The sequence below is a fragment of the Anser cygnoides genome, chromosome 12 (assembly GCF_040182565.1).
Source record: "Anser cygnoides isolate HZ-2024a breed goose chromosome 12, Taihu_goose_T2T_genome, whole genome shotgun sequence".
Classification (NCBI taxonomy): domain Eukaryota; kingdom Metazoa; phylum Chordata; class Aves; order Anseriformes; family Anatidae; genus Anser; species Anser cygnoides.
Window position 1 is genome coordinate 2,407,853 of NC_089884.1, and position 21,697 is coordinate 2,429,549.

General features: G+C 50.0%; 1 protein-coding gene across 1 annotated transcript in view; it reads left to right on the top strand.

Annotated features, from left to right (window-relative positions):
- Window positions 1-20,178, top strand: part of SLC7A5 (solute carrier family 7 member 5) — a 39,858-nt gene extending 19,680 nt beyond the window's left edge. Inside the window, exons 3-10 of the mRNA XM_013197556.3 lie at window positions 5,913-6,018; window positions 6,794-6,838; window positions 8,221-8,344; window positions 9,460-9,563; window positions 10,356-10,452; window positions 10,775-10,924; window positions 12,217-12,394; window positions 14,268-20,178. Of these exons, the coding sequence (XP_013053010.2) occupies window positions 5,913-6,018; window positions 6,794-6,838; window positions 8,221-8,344; window positions 9,460-9,563; window positions 10,356-10,452; window positions 10,775-10,924; window positions 12,217-12,394; window positions 14,268-14,323 (860 nt within the window). The 3' untranslated portion in view covers window positions 14,324-20,178. The remainder of the gene's footprint in view (window positions 1-5,912; window positions 6,019-6,793; window positions 6,839-8,220; window positions 8,345-9,459; window positions 9,564-10,355; window positions 10,453-10,774; window positions 10,925-12,216; window positions 12,395-14,267) is intronic.
- The last annotated feature ends 1,519 nt before the right edge of the window (window positions 20,179-21,697 follow it).

Consider the following 21,697-nt stretch of genomic DNA (forward strand, 5'->3'; position numbering starts at 1 on the left):
GTTGCTCATGTTGGTTATTTTGAAGGAACTGCCAAATACTGGGCTGGATGAAGGTAGGTGTCTTGTGTTGGAGCCTAAGGAGTGCATCTTACATGTGCCACAGGGCACCCTGTTCTCTCCTGTTGTGAGCTGGCTGGGTGTTAAGGCAGCTGCCATGAGAGGCTCTGTTGACTTCTCGGTTTTCCAAGCGCAGCTATCCCAGCAATGCAAACGTATTTATCTAGAGAGTAGCTAATACTTTGGTATTTGCAGTTTGCTTCTTTGCATCTCTGTCCGGGTGTCCTCTCCCGCTCTCAAGTCTTCGGGTACAGCAGAAGCACTCCTTGATGCCTAAGGGGTATCAATGCAGTCAGCAGTCGTGTGTGTCCATGCAGGTGTTCTTTTGCCTGCATTTTTATACTGACCCTTTCGCACTGTTAATGGCCTTGCAATTAACAGCCTTAATATCTGATGCTAGGAGGTCTGGGTGACATGCTGGTGATCTGTCCTGCCCAAATGTTCTTGGCTGTCTTGCACATCAAGCTGTTTGGCTCTATTTAGCCCCTCTTTGCCTTCTCTAGAGCCTGGTCAGGTGGCTCAGTTTTGTTTGTCCTTCTCAATCCCAAGTTTCTATGGATGTGGATTGAACCGATTGTGCAAATAAGCAGAGAAAAACCAAGCTTATGGCAAGTGGCTGGAAACCCAGTGGGCGGTTTGTTTAGGGTTAGCACCTTGCCGTTCATCTGCGCTGATAGGGGCGGACAAGGAGGCATTTAGGAAATACCTTTCCATGCTGTGCTGAGGATCAAAGCAACCCTGTTCTTCCAGGGTCTCTGCATTGCCTCAGTTTTCTGGCTGCTGGACAAGGCATGGGATGTTCTGTGCCGCGCACCTGGCTGCCTGCAGTTCAGCCTCACTCCAGGGCTTGCGACGCTGCTCGTGGGTCTGCTTATTTATGTTTCATCAGCAAATGTTGTGCTGGCAGACACGGAGGTTGTGAAAATCCAGGAGGTGTTTGCCCAGGAGGAGGAGGGTAGAAGCAATTCTGGTTATATCAGCAAGATGCAGAGGAGGTAGGAAAGGTAAATAAAACTTGCCTGGCTCAAGCTGTGCTCTGGTGGGCCATTGCAAAAGGAGGAGCTGGAAAGCTCAGGATCTTGGTTCCTGAGCTTTCAGAAGCTTCTCAGGAAGATTTTGTCTGCAGCTAGTGGATGTAGGCAAATTCCCATGTAGAGCAAGGTATGGTGCTTCGGTTTAGGAGGGTGAGTGGGGGGTGTCCTCTCCCACTCCTGTTAGCGTATGCACACAGCTCCAGAGAACAGCTAACTCTTGCAGACTCTGGACTCCCTGAACACCTTGAGGTCTGTGATAGACCTGATAGGGTGTTGTGGGGCGGTGAATCCAGCAGCACCGACCCTCAGCTTCAGCCCAAAGGAGAAATAATAGCTCTTTGTGAACGGTGTTTACAAAGCACTGGGAGGAGAGGCATTTTTCCATAAAACAGAAGGAAGCAATTGAAACGAGAGGTGCTATAACCTGTCCACAGCCCGTGATGAGAATCAGAAATGTAACCCAGGAGCTCTGGCTCCTCCTTGGATACTCCCTGCTGGTCCAGGATTTCCAGAGGTGTCTTTCAGACCGTTAGCAGACACCCATAAACTCGCCTGCTACAGGGCCCAAATTTAAAAGCTGCTGTACAAAACTGTAATGCAGAGCTGTGTGCAGAGCATGAAGGCCAGCAACAGCGATCGGAGAGGAGCAAACAATTTCTGTAAACTACCAAGTGGGCACGTCCCGGGGAGCTGCGAGCTGCCGCAGATGCTCTCCTAACCCTGGCGCCTGCGAGCTCCTTATTGTCTTGTTTTTCTGACTCAGTCACTTGAACTTTCACTGCTTTTCTCAGGAAGTGGCTCAGCAGCTGAGTGGATCTTCTCCTTTGGGTTTTTTTTTTTGTACATACAACACATTTTTCTCTGGCTCCGTTTCCTCCGTGAGGGAGACGCGCCGAATGCCCCCACCACACGCCCCCTCTCCTGCCGAGTTCTCTCGATGGCTGCGTTCCCTCTCCTCGCTGTTCAGGCAAGTTAAAAATCCTTAATTATGATTAACGGCTTTCTGCAATAGAAGATCGCTTTGCCGTTAAGACTGGAACGGACACGACTGAGGCGCAAATGAAACATTTTTCAAAGAGAGGGTCTGAACATGCCGCGCATGGCCTGAAATAGGTCCCTCCCGCAGGAAGGCCCCAGGTGACCCATCGCTCGCTGGCGCAATTACCAGAGTCTTGGCAGCTGGCAAGATCAGCAAATGGGGTTTATGTCAGAGCTTGTTACTTTAATTTGGTTAATTGTAGAGCAGAGTGCAGCTGAACAGCCAGTTCAAACCAGGTTTCAGATCACCAGGGTGCCAGGCACGGGCAGGGCACTGCCTGGAGAGCGGCGGCGGCTGTCTGCAGAGCCGGCGGCAGCAGCGTGGCACGGAGCGGATGCGGGAGTCCGGGAGGATGAGCAGAGCTCGTCTTTGCCCGCAGCAAAAAAAAAAAAAAACCATCCCGTTGGGCCGGGATGTGCTCGCTGACAACCCCCTTGCTCTGTGGGAGCAGTTGAAGCCGTACTTGGCAGTCTCGCCTGCAAATTTGTTACCGTTGATTTGATCCGAGGTCTGTCTGGAGGCTTCAGCTGGGTACGTTCGGGCTTGAAAGAGGCAGATGGAGAGCGTCTGCCTGGAGCAGAAGTTCGTGCCTCCGTTTGGAACAGCAGGACCTCCTAAGTGCTCGTATATGAGAAGGGAGGTGAGACAAGCATGCGGCACCATCCAGCCCAGGGTCCCCAGTCTCCAGCTGTGGCCAAGAGCAATCACCTGGGGGTGAGCGTAAGAACAAGGGGGACGTGGTGGAGGTCAGGGCTAGGTGTGGGCACACTCAGAGCTTACCCACTGTATTTTACGGTGCGGCCCAAGCAGGAAGACATCTGGCACACCTTTCTGGCATAGGTGCTGGACTTTGTTGGCTTTTTGGGTGTTTTTTTTTGGTTTTTTTTTTTGCCCCAAGATGTGTAATGTGGTGCTAGTTATGTCTGTGAAGGTAACGCCAGCAGGCACAGGTTGTTATCTTTCTGGTGATCTGCTGGCGGGACAGGGCTTTGTAGCGGTGGCAGGAGGGGATGGCTGCTCAGCCGAGATGTAATCTCAGGGCAGGCTTGGTAAGGAGCCCGGGCTCCTGCCGTGCAACCAGGAAGCAATAAAGCGTGAAGGGAGCAAAAGCTGCGGCAAAGAGGCATCGTGGACCTGAGAATAAGAGCTCATTCTTTTGGAGCAGAAAGATGTCGGTTCCTCCGGTTATTTAATCATTCACCACCCCTGGGCCGGGGGCTGCAGCGAGATGGGCTGGTGCACGTTAGGAAGGAGCGTGTGAGTAGTTGTTACGTCCCACCCATCTACCCCTGCATCCAGCCGCCACCTCACCCACCCACAGTGCCATGAAACAATCAGACTTTGTTTTTCTTTCTTTACTCCGGTGCCACTTCCATGCTCCGTTTTCTCTGTTTGGTTGTGTGTCCCGGAGGCAGACTGTCCCGACGCGCGGACAAACGGCTGTGCAGCTCAGCGGGCCGCCGAGCCAGGCGCGGACTCTTCCTCGCCCAGAGGCTACAGACGCCTGCTGTCCCCACGTGGCTGGCACTTCCTCAGTCTGGTTTCGGGTGATGTTCTCCTCCCTTCCTGGCCAGCTGCATGAGAGCAGCAGCTCAGCCCTTCCTTGGTGGCCGCAGCACGCAACTTCTGTGCGAGGTTTGGGAAGACAGAGCACAACCTGCAGATGCATCAAAAGACAGAACAGGTTTCTCCGTGAGCTTTTCTCTGTGATAGAGGCTTTTGGTGGAAGCTGTTGTCCAGCTGAGGACAAGAAGGGGAAGTCTGGCCCCAGGGGGTGATGCTGTTTGTGCCCTGGCTCCTCCAGGGTCAGTGAAGGTGGTGATCCCTTGCCTCGGGTGATCCTCCTGGCTTGGTAGAGGTGGTGATCTCTTGGTCCCAGTGAGAGCTGGGTCACTGGCAGAGCACGAGCAGACCTTTGAGAGGAGACATCCCGAGGGGTGTCTGAAATGCCTGGAGGTCTATTCTGCCCTCCCAGACCATCTGCGCATGATTCCAGTAACTAATTATAATCACTGTTAATGAAAAGTGTATCTTATTCCCATAACAAAAGACCTGGAAAGAACTAGCCTGGTAATTATTCAGGAGGTGCAGAAAATAAACTAAGGGAAGCTGAGGCTGAGGGATCAAGCAGAAAGTGATACCGTGCACACCCACCTCCGGCTCAGCATTGTTGTTCAGAGCCAGGCCAGGGCATTAATGCTAAATTAAGATTATATGTCTGAACCTGTAAGCCAGGAATTAAGGTCAAACTTGCAGCATTGCATCAGTCTCTTTGCGTTTCCACCCAGCTCTCCTGTTTCAGTACCTCATTTCATTCAAGCACTGGCAGCTGGGCCCTGCTTTGTAGCCTCTATCAGTTTCTTGACAGATTTTAGACGAGTCACATCAGTGTTTTATCTCAGTTTCTGTATTTTCCTCTGCCCGCTGCCTTGGTTTTGTATCTGCTATTTTCATACTGTTGCTACCAACTGGGGACGTGCGGGGGAAGGAGGATTCAGAGCCCTGGTTAGGACTGAGCAGGAGGGAGAAATGAGGTGAAGAGGAGCGATGGAAAGGATGGGGAACAGAGCCTGAGGGACAGGGGGAGAGGGTGAAAGACGAGATGCAGTTCTCCCACGCGTGCAGGGCTGCTCTGTGTCACGGGCACGGATCTGGAGCAGCGCCTCGCAAAGCCCCGCGGATGGAAGGATGCTCCAGCGGTGCTGCGGCCCTTTCCCCCTGCTAGGAGCATAATGCCGCGTGGTAAAAGGTCTGTGCATCCGTATTATGTTACCCAGCGTCTGCAAACAGCTCTTAGCAGCACAGAGGGGTGAAACTTCCCAGTGTGACAGGGAAGGAAAGTGCCATTTGAGGAAAAAATGCCTTGCGTTGTTACTATCCATCTTCTTTCCCCAGATGAGAGTCCAGGGTACCGTGCGCGAAGAGATGAAGGGTTAAGCTCCAGACACTGCTGACCGCCATGTGATGCAGTTGCTTGGGTGATTAGTAAAGATCTGTGCCCTAAGAGGAATCACATGGGCTGTGAGAGGGCTCCCTGGGTGCAGACGTGTGGTACCAGACCCTGCCTCGCTCCCCTTCCTTCCTCACCAAGGGGAGCGAGCGCTGCCTCCGCGGAAGGGAGGGTGACTTCGCCAAGCCAGGCGCGCACATCAAAAGGCAGGGAACAAAACAACCGCGGGGCATTTTAAAGCAAAATAAATAAACCTTTGGCTGCTCTGGGAGACTTCTTACCAAATGTACAATTGGGACCTCTATTTATGGCTTTTTATTTCAAAAGCAGATACATAACAGGAACTTTCGATACTCGAGCCCTAAAGAAGCTAACTTCAGATATTCGAGCTCTGAAAAATCTGACTTCCCACAATCAAAGGGACTGCAGTAGCCCTCTGCTTTATCAGGTGGCTGGAGGAAATCCTGGGTTTTTATCGAACGAAAGCAGCTTTCAGTTGAGAAGACAATGCGGCAATATCTGTTTGCATAGCATCTTCCAGCCGGAAGGTCCCCAGAATGTGTTTTTTTGCAGGGAGCTATCTGGGAGATCACCTTGGTGATAGCACGGCGCCGTGTGAGAAAGTTTGAGTACTTGTTAACGGCTGGCTGCTCGAGATGGTGTATTTGGGCCTGATTATTTGGTGCATTACACCGGCTGAATTAATCACTGTAAAACTGGAGGAATCAGCACAATATAAATGAGTGCAGGTGCTCTTCGACACAGCCCAAAATGCATCAGCACGATAACCAAGTGTCTAACAGCAGTCCTTTCTTGTTTTTCTTCTCTGCAGGTGATGTGACAAGCCTGACCCCTGAGCACTCCTTTGAAGGCACGAAAGTGGACGTGGGGAACATCGTGTTAGCTTTGTACAGTGGTCTTTTTGCCTATGGAGGGTGGTAAGATGCAGTCTTCTTCCTTTTTTTAGTGCTAAATGCTGTAGGTCCTTCCTTTTGTCCCTAGATAGCATTTACAGGAAGCGTGTGATCCAGGACCTTCCATCTCTTGTTACCAGAGCAGAGGCAGCTAGCTGCCCTGGCTTTGCCCAGTAATTTAAATAGTCATCCTGCACATGCAGTTTCCAGCCAAGTTAGAGAAGCACAAAGAAGTGGCAGTGATCGTGGGATTTAAAAGAGGCAGTAGATTATGGGTTGCTCGGTTTATCTCCTGGGTGACACTAAGAAAAAAAGCAGGAGGGTGGTTTTATCTCGTAGAGGAGAGATTTGCTGCATACCAACAGATGAGGTGCTGCAAAGCAGAGACTGCTGTGTCCATCTCTGACAGCACCAAACTGAACTTTGTTGTCAGCCCCTTTGAACACTTCCAAGCTCAAGGAGCCTGCTCCATTTGCAGTGAAAACAGGCTACTTGCAGCCATCCGCGTTGCCTGGAGGGTGACCCTGTTGCTCGTGCGCCCAGCTTTTAGCCTGCAGCCACCTCTCCTCTTGCAAGGAAGCTGGCAGCATGGTGTGCTAGATCCACCAGCACTGTCCAGGGCTTGTGCTTTTGCAGGTTTTGTGCTGTAGATCTTGAACTAGGCGTCACCCATTCTAAGTTTTTCAGCAAGGTTTGGTCTCCCTACCTCACTTAAAATTCCCTCGCAGACATTTAAGATGGAGGGTTTCCTTTACTCATGGACTGACCAGAATTTATCACTGTTCTTTTTCAATTACAGGAATTACTTGAATTTTGTTACAGAGGAGATGATAAATCCCTACAGGTAGGTGTGGGTCTTGTGATGATTTCCATGGGAGGAAAACTTGTTTTTCTTGGGAAGGCCTTTCCTTGTGGCTGTCTTGTGCGTGTAACAAATTGCTAATCAGCCCAGAAGCCAAGATCTCTTTCTAGGGAAATGGAAAATAAGATAGGCTAATAGCATTGTTCTTCCCTGGATTAGGGGAAGGGGAATAGTAATCTCTGTATGAGAAGGGCTGCTGCTTACACAGCTTTCCTGTACTGCTGATATTATCTCTGTTGTTGTAAAGCCCTGTTTCCTTGGCATGGCACCTCTCTGAATTACAGGCGAGGAAGAGGCACTTACAGCTTTATTACTATCTTGTGTAAACTCCCCCAGCAGTGTTTGCACGTACATGTATTTGTCATGTGCTCTTCCTTTTCTGTCAAGCATTAGGCCGCCTTCTGCACTGCTCGTGCCTTTTAGAGCTTTGCAAGGGGACCTGGTGAGATGAAGATGTGCCACACCAGAGTGAAAAATAGCTTTTGCTTGTAGGGAAGGTGCAGTCCTTCTGTCAGCATGGGCTTTGGGATCGGTTGTGCAAGAGCCCGTTCCTGGCTGACCCTGGCCGTGATTAGTGCTTACTGGGAAGTCTAAGATTTGACATGTTCTTTCCTTGACAAACATAGTTATAAAAAAGTTTTTGCAGCTCGCAATTATTTTCTTGTCTTCTGAATGTGGTCATGGTATTTGACTCTCACCTCCAGTGGCTTTGAACTCCACTGGACCAATTATATGTAGAATTGATCAGGCTTTCCTTTTTCAGTTTCTGCTCACAAATGAGGTTAGGCTATTGGGAAAGGCAAATTTGTACCAACGCAGCCTCATCTTTACAGACCCACTCAGCTTGTGTTTGAACTCACTTGCTTTGGAATTCGTCGGTCCAGGCAGCTGCACAGAGCTTAGAGCCTAAAAACTGCCCGCTCAGTCCCTGATCTTTCCGTCTCCCACAAGAAAGCCACCAGCACAAACGCTTCTGTCTTGTCCAGAAGAATGTACGTGCTAATGCTGCTAGCTAGGAAGAGACTTGGGGGGTTATTTTTAATTGATTGCCTTTGCAGTGGTCTTGGATTGGTGCTTGCCCAGACACCCAGTCTCTCCATGTAAAAAGTCCCTGCTGCCATAATCCTTCACTTTACATCTGTCAGCCCTCCAGGCTATCACCGTGTGGGCATTTTCTCCTCTCCTGGAGGAGCAGAGTGTGGTTGAGAAACTGTGTAAGCTGAAGAGCCAAAGAGGAGCAGAATGGCTCATGCCAACTTTAAGTGAATGCAGAAGGGCTGCAGCACGAGCCCTTAGCATTCCCTGGCATCAGTGGCTCTCCTCGGAACTGCAGAGCTCCATTACAATTTATATTTTCTTCCTAGAAACCTGCCTCTGGCTATCATCATCTCACTACCTGTAGTCACTTTGGTTTATGTGCTGACAAACTTGGCTTACTTCACAACCCTGTCGACGGACCAGATGCTGACGTCCGAAGCCGTGGCCGTGGTAAGATAGGTGCATTTCTGATATGACTCATCTGTTTTTCAGGGCTGCTCAAATCAGACTTGCAATCTCTGCATACATCTCCTAGGTTGTTCCACGGTGGTCATGGCTGCTTATAAAAAAAAAATAATGACAGGAGATAAAGAGCAACTGTGACGGGAGCAGGGAGGAACAGGATGCTACCAAGTGGGATTAATCTCACACAATAGCGAGGGTGGATGGTCAGTTAGCACTACTCTTCGTTCGTAAATACGCAAGGTTGCTGCTGGCTGCATGACTTACCATCAGTTACCAGAGCATGATGTTTATGGGAAAAGGTCGCTCAGTCAATACTGAATTAGACTGTTCTCTCTCTGTATCTTCCTTGTTTTAATTAAGAGAGAAAGACAGTACTTCTATTAATTAAAATGGCATTGCGGTCAGAAATCCTGATTGCTTCAGAAGTGAGCAGCATGGTATGACCTTGCAAAACGGAGTGTGACCAGGATTGTTCAGTGCTTCAGGGGGAATCTCCTGGTCCGGGGTAGGTTGGTCTGGGCCATCAGGTGACAGCATTCCACCCTTCAGATTAGGGAAAAGCCTCAGCTCCAGTCCAAGTACACTTTGGGGAGTTACTGGAGATACCAGCCTGCGTTGCGGTACTCTGCTTGTGTTCCTTCGCATGTCTGTCGAAATCAGTATGATTATGATGGTCTGAAACTGCAGTGAAGCAATGTGGGGTCAGTCTGTGACATAAAACTATGGCTCTGGGTCACTGCGTTTATAAGGAGCTGTGTCCCAGTGTCCTTACTCAGCTCCACGCGTGCAGTTGGCAATATCTGAATGGCTGAATCTGCTCGCAGTTTTCATTTGGTCTTGAGCTTTTGGACAACTGTTCCAATAAGTCTTGTCTCCTGACCCTGAGGGAAAGGCTTTCTGCTGGTTTTTTGCAATTCCATAAAATGCTTTTTGAGGAAGGAGGAGCAGCAAATGGCGAAGTGGAAAAATCCTTAATAGCTTGAGCTATGAAACCATGTTAATTGTTGAGATTTCTGCAAATGTTAAACTTCTTTAGGCAGCTGTGAGTTCTCTTGGGTGTTCGGGTGTGACGGGACTGTCTTGTTGCCCCTCCTGTTTAGGACTTCGGGAATTACCACCTTGGCGTCATGTCCTGGATCATACCCGTCTTTGTTGGCTTATCGTGCTTTGGATCCGTTAATGGATCTCTCTTCACTTCTTCCCGGTACTTTTTTTTTGCTCAGTTTTGTGGCATTTGTTTACAAGCAGTGGTTAATGCCTCTTGGTTTGGAATAAGTGTCCTCTGAAGAGTGGCTGTGGGTAGACACAAAATCTAAAGGGTCTGGAGGCCATGTGGGGAATGATGGAAGAAAAAAAAAAAAAGGCTTTAAAATCATATCCAGTTTAAAAGAAAGCCTTGCAGTGGTCTTAGTTTTCTGTCCTCTGGGCAAAGTCCTGTTGAAGTTATTAGAACATAAACAAACACAGGCTTGAACCTCAGCGGCATTGCCTGAAAAAATGGTTTTAATGAAAACCAGAAACTTACGAAACTTCAGGACTGAGAATTCCTCCAGAATGGGGAGGAAGGATGGGGCAGGACAAGGACTGAGGAGGTTCCAGGTCAGACACGCATCTCCTGGGTTATCTTAGGAAAGTCACTTAGTTGTTTGCTCTGGAAAGGAGGATATAAACGTATGATTTCTTGCGTTCCTCACCCATCTCCAGCCTTCCTTCTAAGGCAGAGATTTCCCGGTGTGCATACGTGCAGAACCCCGTGCCAGGGGCTCATCCTGGAGGGCCCCACTCTTTAACCAGTGACTACCAAAAGAAGGCACAGCTGGCATCATGCAGTGCACCACTAAGGTGGAAAACTTGGAGTTTGGGCATTTCAGTCTTGCTGCCTCAGCACTGTCTAGGCTGATCTCGAGCTGTCCCTGCTTGTTTTGTGTAGAAGACAAACCCCAGCCTGGGGCTAAAGGTTGCAGTGGTGATAACTGCTCTGTCTCCCTCACCTCAGGCTGTTCTTCGTCGGATCCCGAGAAGGACACTTGCCTTCCATTCTGTCTATGATTCACCCTCGGCTTCTCACTCCTGTGCCATCCCTCGTCTTTACGGTAAGCACCTGGCTCTGTGATGATAAGCATTGACCTGGTATTGAGAAAAGCACTGGGGGCACGATCCCATCAGAGTATTCCGAGAGGGACTCCAAACACAGCCATTTCTGCTTTTCCTTCCCATCATATCCTTATATCCCACTTCTGTTTTGAAATCATTCCAGGCACCAAAATAGCATAAAATAAGTTTTTTCTTTTTTAAAATCAACCTGCTTCTTTTCTTGGCAGATAGCTCTTGTAAAATTCCCACATTTAGTGCTATAATACGTGCGGTTTTGCCTACTTTTCCCTTTGCTAATGGCTTTTATTTTTCTGGATGCAGTGCATCATGACCCTGCTCTATGCCTTCTCCAATGACATCTTCTCAGTCATCAACTTCTTCAGCTTCTTCAACTGGCTGTGCGTGGCTCTGGCCATCATCGGCATGATGTGGCTGCGTTACAAGAAGCCAGAGCTGGAAAGGCCCATCAAGGTGAGAGCAGTGCGGGAATTGCCCATCAGGTCCTCCCTGTGTTGGGTCTTTTCATTCGTGCTCAGAGGGAAGGCCCTGCCGGCTTGAAAACGGCTGTTTCAAGCTGTTTGAGGGCTCAGAGGCTTCAGCTGGGGGAAGTCCCCCAGCTCTGGGGAAGTCCCTTCTCAGCTGCAGGGGAAGTGCAGCAAGAACTGCTGCTTTTCCTGTTTGGAAAAGGGACTGGGATTGCAAGGATGTCACCATCGGGGGAAGCTAACGCAGGTGTCCCAGCTGCATCAAAATCTGCCAAAAGAAAATGTGTGCACTCAGTGCCCAGGAGAGGAAGGTGCTGTGGCCGTGGGAACATCAGAGCGAAGGATGCTGTGGGTGGCAGAGTTGTGGGTGTTCTGGTGGGGCAGCCCAGCAGGAAGCTCTCAGTGACTAACATATTCCCCAGGCCAAGCTTTGGGCTGTGGCTCTCAGTGAAACGCTCTGTACCATCGTGGAATTCACTTAGAATAGTTTAATAAAGCGGACAAACCCACGCCTGAAGAGACGAGAACTTTGTTCTATTTGTCCTTGGCCAGCTTGGCAGTACTGCATCCCGTCTGGTAGGAGGCCAAGATCATGTCAGCCACAAGCATGTCTGCCTTTCTTAAAGGCATGTTTCTCACTCATCCCCCCCCGAGCACGCTCAGGTCTCTGCCAGGCAACAGGGAGCCAGAGAGAAACAAACTCACAGACCTGTATCACTGCGTTCCCCAAGTAACTCTCTGTGTTTCCTTTGGTTTTGCTGTTGTTGTTTCGGTTTTTCCTTTTTATAACAACAACAAAACCGAGGCTGCTCTCAACAGATGCCCTGCTCAGAGCAGTGTAGCTGAGTCCCCTGCGAAACGAGATGCAAAGGCTTGTGCTGTGGCTGGTGCTGAATTTGATGCTGTTGGTTCAGGTGCTTTTTATAAGAAATCATTCAAGTATGGAATTGAACGTCAAAAACTGTGCTGAGAAAGGCTCATGCTATCTTAGCAAGCTACACCTCCGTGTTTTGGTTTGCTCTAAGTGCACGTTAGGTGCTAGCCTACTTCCATCTTCTCCAGGACTGCTGAAGAGTGCTAGCTGACTTGGTACCCTGTGGCAGTTCAAGGTCCCAGTCCCCCCTGTTCAGAGCACTGGGACAGACAGGAACCCTGTCCACAGAAGGTCCATTAGTGGAACATGAAGTCCTTCCCTCCCCAGGATGGAAAAACTTCACTGGAAAGTTTTCCCTGTTCCCCGATATAAGTTCTTAACCTGTTCTTCGGGTTCTTTTTTAGGTGAATGTCTGCCTGCCCATTTTCTTCATCCTGGCCTGCTTGTTTCTCATTGCTGTTTCCTTCTGGATGACACCAGTAGAATGTGCGATTGGCTTTGCAATCATCTTCAGTGGGATTCCTGTTTACTTCTTCGGGGTCTGGTGGCAAAACAAGCCCAAGTGGGTTCTCCAAGGCATCTGTAAGTATTACCGGGGAAGAGCAAGGGTGCAGCCTTTGGGGTTTGCTCCAAGAACAGCAGTGCTTCCTGGTGAGCGTGCTGCAGCTCGTAGCACTGGCTCCCGTCTGTGTAGTGGAGGCTTCAATGTCTTGGCTCTGATCATTTTTTTTAATGCTAACAAGTTTTAACCTGATGATTACCTTATCTACCAAGCACCCAAAATGCACCTTGACTTGTGATAGTTGCAAAGTTTGGGCCAAATGCCTTTTTTCTTTTTCTTCTCCTGGCGAGCTGGATGTTGTTTTGCAGTGGAGCATAACTCGGTGAACCCTTTGTTACCTTCTGCCTCCTGTAAAAGCACCGAGTCAGGCCTTTATCAGCAGAGAATAGCTTTCTGGTGGCACTGGGATGGAAAAGAAATAACAGCGTAACAGTTTGAGCACAGTTGGCCAAAAATTTGAATGCTGTTAAGTTGGGAATTGGTCCCAGTTCATCACTTAGCCAGTGCTAACATTTCTGATCCAGTCAAAGCTCTCCTTGGCATCAAAATGTGACGGCAGCATAGAAGGAAGAGAAAATCCCATGTCTCCTGGATGTTTTCTCTTCTGAGGCTAATTTTTAGGTTATCTTTGTGTAAGGTTTTCCAACAGCTGGTACTACACCATGGTGCGTTTTGAAGGGATGGAAAGATTGTGCTTGGACACGTAACCTCTGTCTGAACACCTCGACCAAGAAAGTCAATCCATGTTGTCTAAGTAACTGAACTCCACCATCTGTCTCCCAGCTCTCAAACAACAGGCTGACCTAGAAAAGCAGACGAGCAGAGATGTCCAGCCTCAGCTGGGTGCTTTTTATGAAGAAGAAAAAGGCATTAAACAGAGCTCAGCAGTCCTTAGTCTTTTTTTTTCCCTCTCTCACTCACTCAGTTTTTTTATTCTGAGTATTAGGCTCAGTTCCTGGAAAAGCCATTTTTGCACTGTCTGGTTGGCAAATTACCATATTAATTATTTTTTACCACCAAGAGCTTTTGAGGAGAAAATAGTCTGGGGATACAGAATGATAATCCTGCAAATGCCCCATTAGAAACATGTCAACTTTAAACACGGGTATATACATAAGTTGCAGATGATTTGATCACCTCTGACTAATCTGAGTTTATTTTTGCTTGCATGTATTTAGAATTAGTGTTAGCTTTACCTGGCAAGTCTGTTTAGAGGTGTCCAAATGCACAATGAAGCAGCAGAAAGCGCAGGTGTGGTTAGATACCAGTCACCGTAACTAATGGGTGGAAAAATAAAGTTACTCCAGTTGGGCACCTTTCCTGTACGCGCTTACAAGCAAAATGCTTCCCTTCCCTTCTCTGTGCCCACGCCATCCTGCGTGGCGGTGTGAGGCAGTGGACTCTGCCTTGTGTTCAGCGCGCTGGGCTGGTCGTCTCCCAGGTTCTTGAGTCTAAAGAAGCTGTGTGCACGTACGGCCAAGGTTTTCAAAATTGGAAGGAGAACTGTCAGCTCATATTTTCTATGCCTGTTCCTGCTATTGTGCCTGACTCACTTTGGAGTGTTTGCAGTTCTGGCATCCAAATGTAGTTACCGTATCACCGTGCAAGTAGAAACTGGTGTCGAGAAGTACAGGAGCCTCTCTCGGGGCAGTGTAGGATCCTTGCTGCAGGAGCGAAGCTCCCAGTGTTACATGCTCAAGTTCTAGGCATGAGTAGAGAGCAGCCTGTGGTTCATTTGCTTTCACTTCTTAAATTGTATTTGGACTAATCCTGCTCAGAACCAAAGCGTGTACTCTGCCCCTTTGAGGCAAAGTGTCACGAACTGAGTCAAGATGTGTGTCGGGCCCTCCGTGTGCAATCTCTTTGACCCATCCTTTGCTTTCTCCCCTGTAGTCCACGCAACAGCCGTGTGCCAGAAACTGATGGAAGTGGTTCCTCAAGAGTCATAAGCAGGAAAAGCAGAGACATTCAGCTCCAGGAAACGCACAATATTATTTTAAGACGACACAAGGAGAAAACACTTCTGATCCCTCATAAAGAAAACCCAGGCATTGGAGCACCCCGGCAGAGCTGCTTCATGTCTGACACCATGCCACCTGCCCTGCCTTGCCTCCTCCAGCCTTCCTGTTGCCACCTTTTAGCCCGGCAGACGAGCATTCATGAGAAGTTCTTGGTACGAACGTGGACCAGGAAGAGGAATTCCTGCTGGTTACTTCCAAGGGGTCCTGCGTGTCCGGCAGCAGCGAGCCCAGTCGGCCTCTGTGTGTGTGTGTGTGTGATATTGAGGACTGTACTTCAGTTCTGTGTAGGGTAACTCGTTAGGGTTTTTAAAACTAAAGTTAGCAGTGAGCTGTGCATCCCCCAGGCTGTGGCGGATCTGCTCTCGAGCCCAGTTTGAGCATCACCAGCTGTGCAAAGGTGCCTGTGTCGGGGCTGGGGCTGTGCGCTGAAACACAGCTGCACGGTGGTCCTGAGCCCGACCCACCCACCTTACCTGGTCACGGGGGGTGGCTGAGAAGCTAAGGTTGTTTAAGGACTTTGGCTGATGTTGGTGCTCGCTCACACACACACACACACCCCTAAATACCTGCTGCTGGATGCTCTGGGCTCTGCCCAGGAAGCGCCACGGGCAGTGATTTAGGCGAGACAAGGCAGAGCAGAATTAGTGTCAGAGAAATGGTGTGAGGAAGCCTTGCCTGACTTTCCTTGTGTTCCTGAAATGAGCACTTGGGGTTCCTTGCCATGGCTTTTAACTCTCAGATCCAAGCGATCTCCCTGCTATTGAGCCAGTTCTCTGGGATGCTCTCCACCAGAACAACAACCCCGGGGCCCTGTGAATTAGCACTGGGTCAGGTACAGGCCCAAGGGTGGAGTTCTTCCCAGTAAACCCAGGGAATTGCACGAGTTAGCGGAAGGTCAAGACAGCTTGCTCACTCCTTGTTTTCCGTAGATAGGCTGTCATCCAGCGTGGGATGAGCACCATTCTGCTCTGCAAGTGGCCCTGTTCATTGCCCTCAGCGTGATTGATGCTTGCCCCTAAAACCAATATCAAAGATGAAATTCTGGTGGGATTCTCCTGGCTCGTTTGCTGGGAACTGCCTGCGTTGCCTGTCCCCGTGCCCTCCGTTACGCTGCGTTACCAGTGCCTGCAGGGGAGATGGGACCAACCGGCTCTGGGGGGCGGAAAGGGGCGGATATCCCCAAAAGGCTGGAGCCTGTCTTTACTCTTGGTCTGCTGTAGGTTGTTTTGCTCTAAGAAGCAGGGGCTGGAGGCTTCCTGAACAGTTTGCTCGTAATGCCTCCGCAGTCGAGGTGATAGTCAATTGGAAATCCAATGCATCTTGTCCCTACAAGTGAGCTGCACTAGTCTCTGTTACAAATCTTCTCTGTGCTTGTGCTTTAGAAAATAGGTTGTTGATTTTGTTTTTTCTATATATTATTTTTGTAAACTAAGCTGTTTGGAAGCTGGGATCCTCCAAGAGCTAACGCTTCCTACTGGATTCTCCTCTTAGCGTAGAGTCATTTTGGAAAAGAGGCATTAAGGACACCAATGGTACTAGCTCATGCTTTGTCCTTTTAAGAAGCTTTGGCAAAAAAAAAAAAAAGCATTTATGTTATAGCAGGTGGCAGCTTCTGTTCCAGTGTGTGACAATGACCACAGTTATGCCAACAAGTATCCGCGTGCAGCTCTTTGCTATTGCTTCACCAAGCACACACCTTTGCTTCGAGGCAGGAATAGGTGAGACAATCATCGTGCTGAAAACCTTTGCTTATTCCATGGCACTACAGCGTAGAGATACCCAAGCCAGCTCGACTGCACTACAAATGTATTAATTTAGAGCGCTGCTCGAGATGAGTTAAGCTATGGAGAACTGCAGCTGGTTTGGGTATGTCTGCAGTGCAGAACTACCCAAAGTTATGGCCAGTGCGTGGCTGTTCAGGGACCTACGTGCAATGAATTGGAGCATCTCAGAGCCTGTGGAGAGACATTTGCATAAATAAGGTCATGAACCGTAAAGCCTGAGCTCAGTTTTCCCTCCTTACAAGGAATCCTCTTCCAGCTGAAGGCTGAGATGTTTTTGCAGGGTAGTGATTGGAAATCACTCCTTATGCTGGACCTGTTTCATGGCTAAAGAACCAGTCTCTCACCTTCCACTTAGCCTGCATTTTGGGGCTGTAATGGTCTCAGGACTGGTTTCCTGCAGAGCCTGGATTGAATTTAGAGGCTCTCCGTGCTAATATATACCAGCAGAGTTAACTTGTGATGCAAAGGAAATGCACCTCAATCCAACGTAGATTAACACTCGAGTCCAATCCACAGAGAGCTCAGAAATGGGTCCAAGTCTCCCAAACGTGGGGATTGCTTGGTTTGGGCATATCTCTTAATGAGTTTCATCAGTGATGAAGACCGTGAATAAAAAACATCCTCTTGGTGACCCTTTCACACTGGTTTTAAAGAGGAGATGTCACACTGAGATTTATTTTTTTATTAACTGATCTTAATTAAATCCTTAACCGGCTTGCTTGCTTTTTAAGAACTTTGATCGTTTTCCACTTGCTGCTAAAGATCTTCCTGTCGTACTACTAACCTGCTGGCTCTGGCATTGATGTCATAGGTTTCGTGGTGACCTCGCCAGCGTGTCCACGGCAAGAGATGTATAGGGAGAAACCGAACCAGGCAGCAGCACGGAATCATGCAGATGTTGAATTTGGTCGGCCACAGCTCAGATCTCAGCCTGGTTCAGGACAAAGTTCACCTTTCAAAGCCTGATTTCTTTTATCCCTGATTTTTTGAGGCCAATAGTTCCCCTCCACTAGAGCCTGGTGGCATGGCTGTAAGAGAGAGGGGTTCTTTATGCTCGAGCTTAGGGAGATAACGAATAAGGGGGTAAAACTGAATTTCATTTCAAAAAGAAAACCCAACTAGAGCAATTTCTCCGAAGGGTGGAGCTGCTGCTACCATCTGCTGTCCAGGGCAAAAGCTTTAACTCGAACCAGCGAACGGCAGTGTCTGCTGGTCGTGTCCAGTGGGTTTTGGTATGGAAACAGAGCATCCATCCCAATGGGAGACCTCCTCGCTGCTTCTTTTCCTCAAAATGGGAACGGGATGCCTCGCTGGGGGCGAGGGGAGCGGTAGAGACTTCTCACAGAAAGTTTCTCACCATTCCCAGAACTGGATGTGGAATTTTTCCAGTGTTTTTACTGTTTGCTTGTACTCTCTTGAGCCTGTGATCAGTCACCCTGTTGTAATCTGTGCACAACCCACCAAGGGAGATGAACCCTCCCCACAGAGGACACCTACAACCGCAGTGACCGTGCGTTTGCCTTCCCCATCAGTAGCTAGAGTTAAATGAGGTACCTCGTGACTATATTTCATGTGACAGTGTTCTTGCAAATACGGCCCCCAGCTCGCCGTAGCTGTCGTGGCAGTGGAGCCGTGGGGCCGTGGCTTCGTTTTTCTGCCAGTGATTGCTGTGCCCGCAGTTGGTCGTCGTGCTAATCCCCTTTCCATTATCGCTCTTCTTCGACGCAGCTTGTTTTTGAGTATTTCGAGTCCTGGGGAGTCAGTTGTTAGGGGTATTCGTGGGGTTGGTAACAGCGGGGTGGGAGCCGATGGCTTGGCGCGGGTTCCTCTTCCCAACTGTGAAACCTCCTCCCAGGCTGCGAGGGGACCTGCCCTGCCCAGCCCTGCAAAGCGCTCCCGGACGAAAACAGGGGGAAGCTTTTTTTGTTGTTGTATCTTTTTTTTTTTTAAATTTCCTGCAGTATTTGCGGCGTTTGCCATCCCAGCTACTGTGTTCTGGTAAACACGCTATTGTTTTTAATGGCACCCTCTGTGGACAGCGAAGTTCAAAGGGACTCTGTCGCTTGAACAAACTTTAAAGACCCTTCAACTGGACGGGAGCCCCTGCGAGGCCGCTTTGTTGTTCTCCACGTGCTCTCCCTGTGGGCGGCTCGGGTAGGGGAATAAATCGGGCTCCTCTGTGGGTCCATCCCACGTGCTGGGCTGTGCCACGGGGCCCGGAGGGACAGCAGTGTCTGGGCAGAGCTCTTCCCCACCACGCAGTGCTGGGACGAGATGTCTGCAGGTTTTCTCTTGGTCTGCGATGGTGCCTGTGCCTTTAACCGAGGCTACAGCGTTCTCGGGCTTCAATAAAAATAAAGACAAAAACAGCCGAATGCTCTCCTTACACAAGGCTCTGGCTGTTCTTGTGGGACACCAGCTTTTCCGTCGGCGGGTTGCGTAACTCCGTTCCCAGTGACATCAAAAGGGAAGGCGCAGGACGGCCGGGCCCTGGCGAGGTTTGCCATTTAGAAGCGGCCGAAGCCACGCTTTGCGCTGCGGCGTGAGAAAGGGCAGCCCGGGGGTGAAGCTCCAGTTCCCTCTGGGGCTCGTGCTGGGTTTTGCCGGCGGCACGGTGACCTCGGCGGAGCCCTAAATGGGAACCTGGTGTCAGCCCACGGAGCCCCACGAGCATCTCTGGCCATGGGAAGGCCGGCACGGCCGGAGCTGGTGGCGTCTGGCTGCCGACCGGGGAGCTGTGGGAGCACAGCGGCGATGGAAATCAGCTCCTGCAGCTCCTCCGGCACCCTTTACCCACGTCAGGGCGTCCCACGGGACCCCAGCGTCAAGAGATGCTCAAGGGGCTCTCCTCTTCCGCTCGCTTCACGAGACGAGGGGTCGCGCCCTGCGCTGGTTTTGCCCACGCTCGCCGAGTTTCGCGGTTTACGCGGTCCGAACTGGAACCGGCAGCTGGGGGGGAAGCCGAGGGCCCTGCGTGGAGCTGGGTGGGAGGAGAGCAAGTGGGGCTGGGCGGAACCAGGAGCTCCCCGCGCCGTGCGGGCGCTCTCCGCCACGGGACGTGGTGGTAGGAAACGTCGCTCAGGTTAGGTCACCCCTAAGGAACCGATGTCCAGAGGATTTTCTTTGCTTTTAACCCCCCCGCCCCGTTCCTTGCGAGAGAAGGGGTGTCGCTTCCTCCAGCTGTTACGTGTTGATGAGAAAAAAAAAAAAAAGTATTTTTTTAAACACTGAATTAATTTTTAAGTGGCCTGAAAGAGACTTTCTACCTGCACCTAAATTATTCCCGTTGGGTGACGTTCGTCTCGGCGCAGGGGCTCGGGGAGCTCTCGGATGCGACCCGGCCACGTCTCCTGCCTGGGACGAATTTCACACGCAGAGAAAAATCCTGGCTCGTTCAGAGGGCACGGCGGGCTCCGTGTCCCACCTAAAGCCCTGCACAGGGCCAACTTTAGGTGGTACCCGGACCTTGCACCGGCCCTCAGAATAAAAGCCAGGGTAAAATTCACTTCTAGTGAGTAATCTGACTTTTCAGTGATACCTTTCTTCTAAAGTTCATATTTCTGTTGTGTGGTTTTTTTTTTAACAGAAAAAAAAAAAAGGATTTTAACCTACAGAAGAAAATGTAGATCTGATTTACAATTTTGTTGTATTTGGTTGCTTTAAAAAATATTTTACTAATTTAAATGTTGCTGTAGATGACACTCTATTTATTTTAAAGGGTAAATATCTTCTAGTCTTAATACTTCTACAGTAAATGCTATTTACAATGTTTGTGTTCCTGTCAACACAGCTATTCCACAGCTGACCGGGTGCTGGTCAGCCAGTAGTAACTTAATCAAACTGCCTTGTAAAACAAAATGTCTCCTGCAATGTATTTTTTTTTCTAGTATTCTTGATTCTTTTTATGTCTGTGGTTAACAAATCTGTTAAATGTTTGGGTTGTTTTATGTTTTGGGATTTTGTTTGTTTGTTTTTTTAACAAAGAAAGCTGAATTACAACTCTCTCGTTGCTGGTTTTTGCCTCCAAACCTTTGATTTTGCACAAGGTTGCCTTGTTCATCCCGCATCCACCCGCTCTCCGTGCGTGCACCTGAGCCCTGGGTTCCCAAGCGTTCCTCTACAAGCACAGCGTCTCTTCCTCTGTCAGTCCCCATCCTCCTGTTTAAAGGACAAGCTGCCGTTTCTGGTTTTGCATAACACAAACGAGGCGGCTGGGAAGCTGGGTGAGCTTTGTGCGAGAGGTGGGAGGAGGAGAAGGCGATGCCCTAGTTCCCGGGCTGTGGCTGCAGGGTGGAGATGCTGCTCAGGCTGCTGCTGGATGCTCGCAGCTAAAGAAATGCCTAGCGGCAGGAAGATCTCAGACTTCGTAAGGGGAAAGCGAGCCTCTGGTGTGCTTCCCTCTTCCCCGTGTCCTTGTGTGCTGGGGATGCTCCGTGGGCCGGGGTGGCGGGAGGTGACGGGGGGCTTGGGCGCAGACGTGGGCAGGTGGGAGGGCTGCGGGAAGGCTTGCAGCGAGCGGGTGCGGAGGGAAGAGCTCGGATTTCCCTCCTGAAGGAGAAGGTGGTGCTGGCACTATTCATCTGACGCGCACGCAGACACCAACGGGAAGAAGTGGGCCCAAAATGGAGCTAAGAAAGGCCGCCAAAAAAACGCAGCAGCATGGGGGAGTCTTCGGTGACGCCTGCTGACGTTGCGCTCATTGATGCTGAATTTCAGGCACTACATTCGGCCTGCTTCTTGAGAACAATTAGAGAATTCACAAAAAGAAGGCAATTGCTGATTTAGTAGCGCGTAGAGTGGCTGCTTCAGAAAGCCACAGTTGGTGAGGGACGCGGCGGTGTTACGTGCCGAAGCCGAACAGCCTCCATGGCCCCCACCCAGTAACTGCGGAAGCATTCGGCTTTAAATACACATCGGTAATAAAGGAGGAAGTTAGAGGTGCAGAAACGGGAGCGCGTTCACAAGGCTATTGTATGCAACAAGGGGCACACACCGCGTTAGAGGCTCTTAGTGGAGGTATTGGAGTAATCTACGGAAAACCTCTCTAAAAGCCAGCGTGGCCAAACAGCGGAACAGAGAGCGCCACGGCCATCTGAAAGAGATCCTTCAAAAACCGACGGCTGTGGCCAAAGAAGGAAAACAGAAGAGAGAATAAACTCCGGTAAATTAAATGTAAAAGCTCGATAAGACAAGTCAAACGTGGCACTCACGAGTGACACCAGCAGCGTGAGAACAAGGAGGGCTCCGAAGGCCGCGGGAAGCCTGCCAGAGCCGCAGTGGGGCCGGGGCCGCGCTGCAGACAGATAAGGCGGTAGCGGAGAAATGAAATGAGTTATTTGCATTCATGTTCGCTACAGGCTCGCTTGGAGAACTTCCCGTGCTGGAGCTTTTCTTCGCAGGGAGTGAAGCCCAAGGAGCTGCTGCCAGATAACGCATCGTGCTTTGGAGCAAGGCTCCGGGATTCGGAGACCTTCAAAGCCGCAAAGGGCCCCAGCCGAGGCTGCCGCGCTCGCAGCAG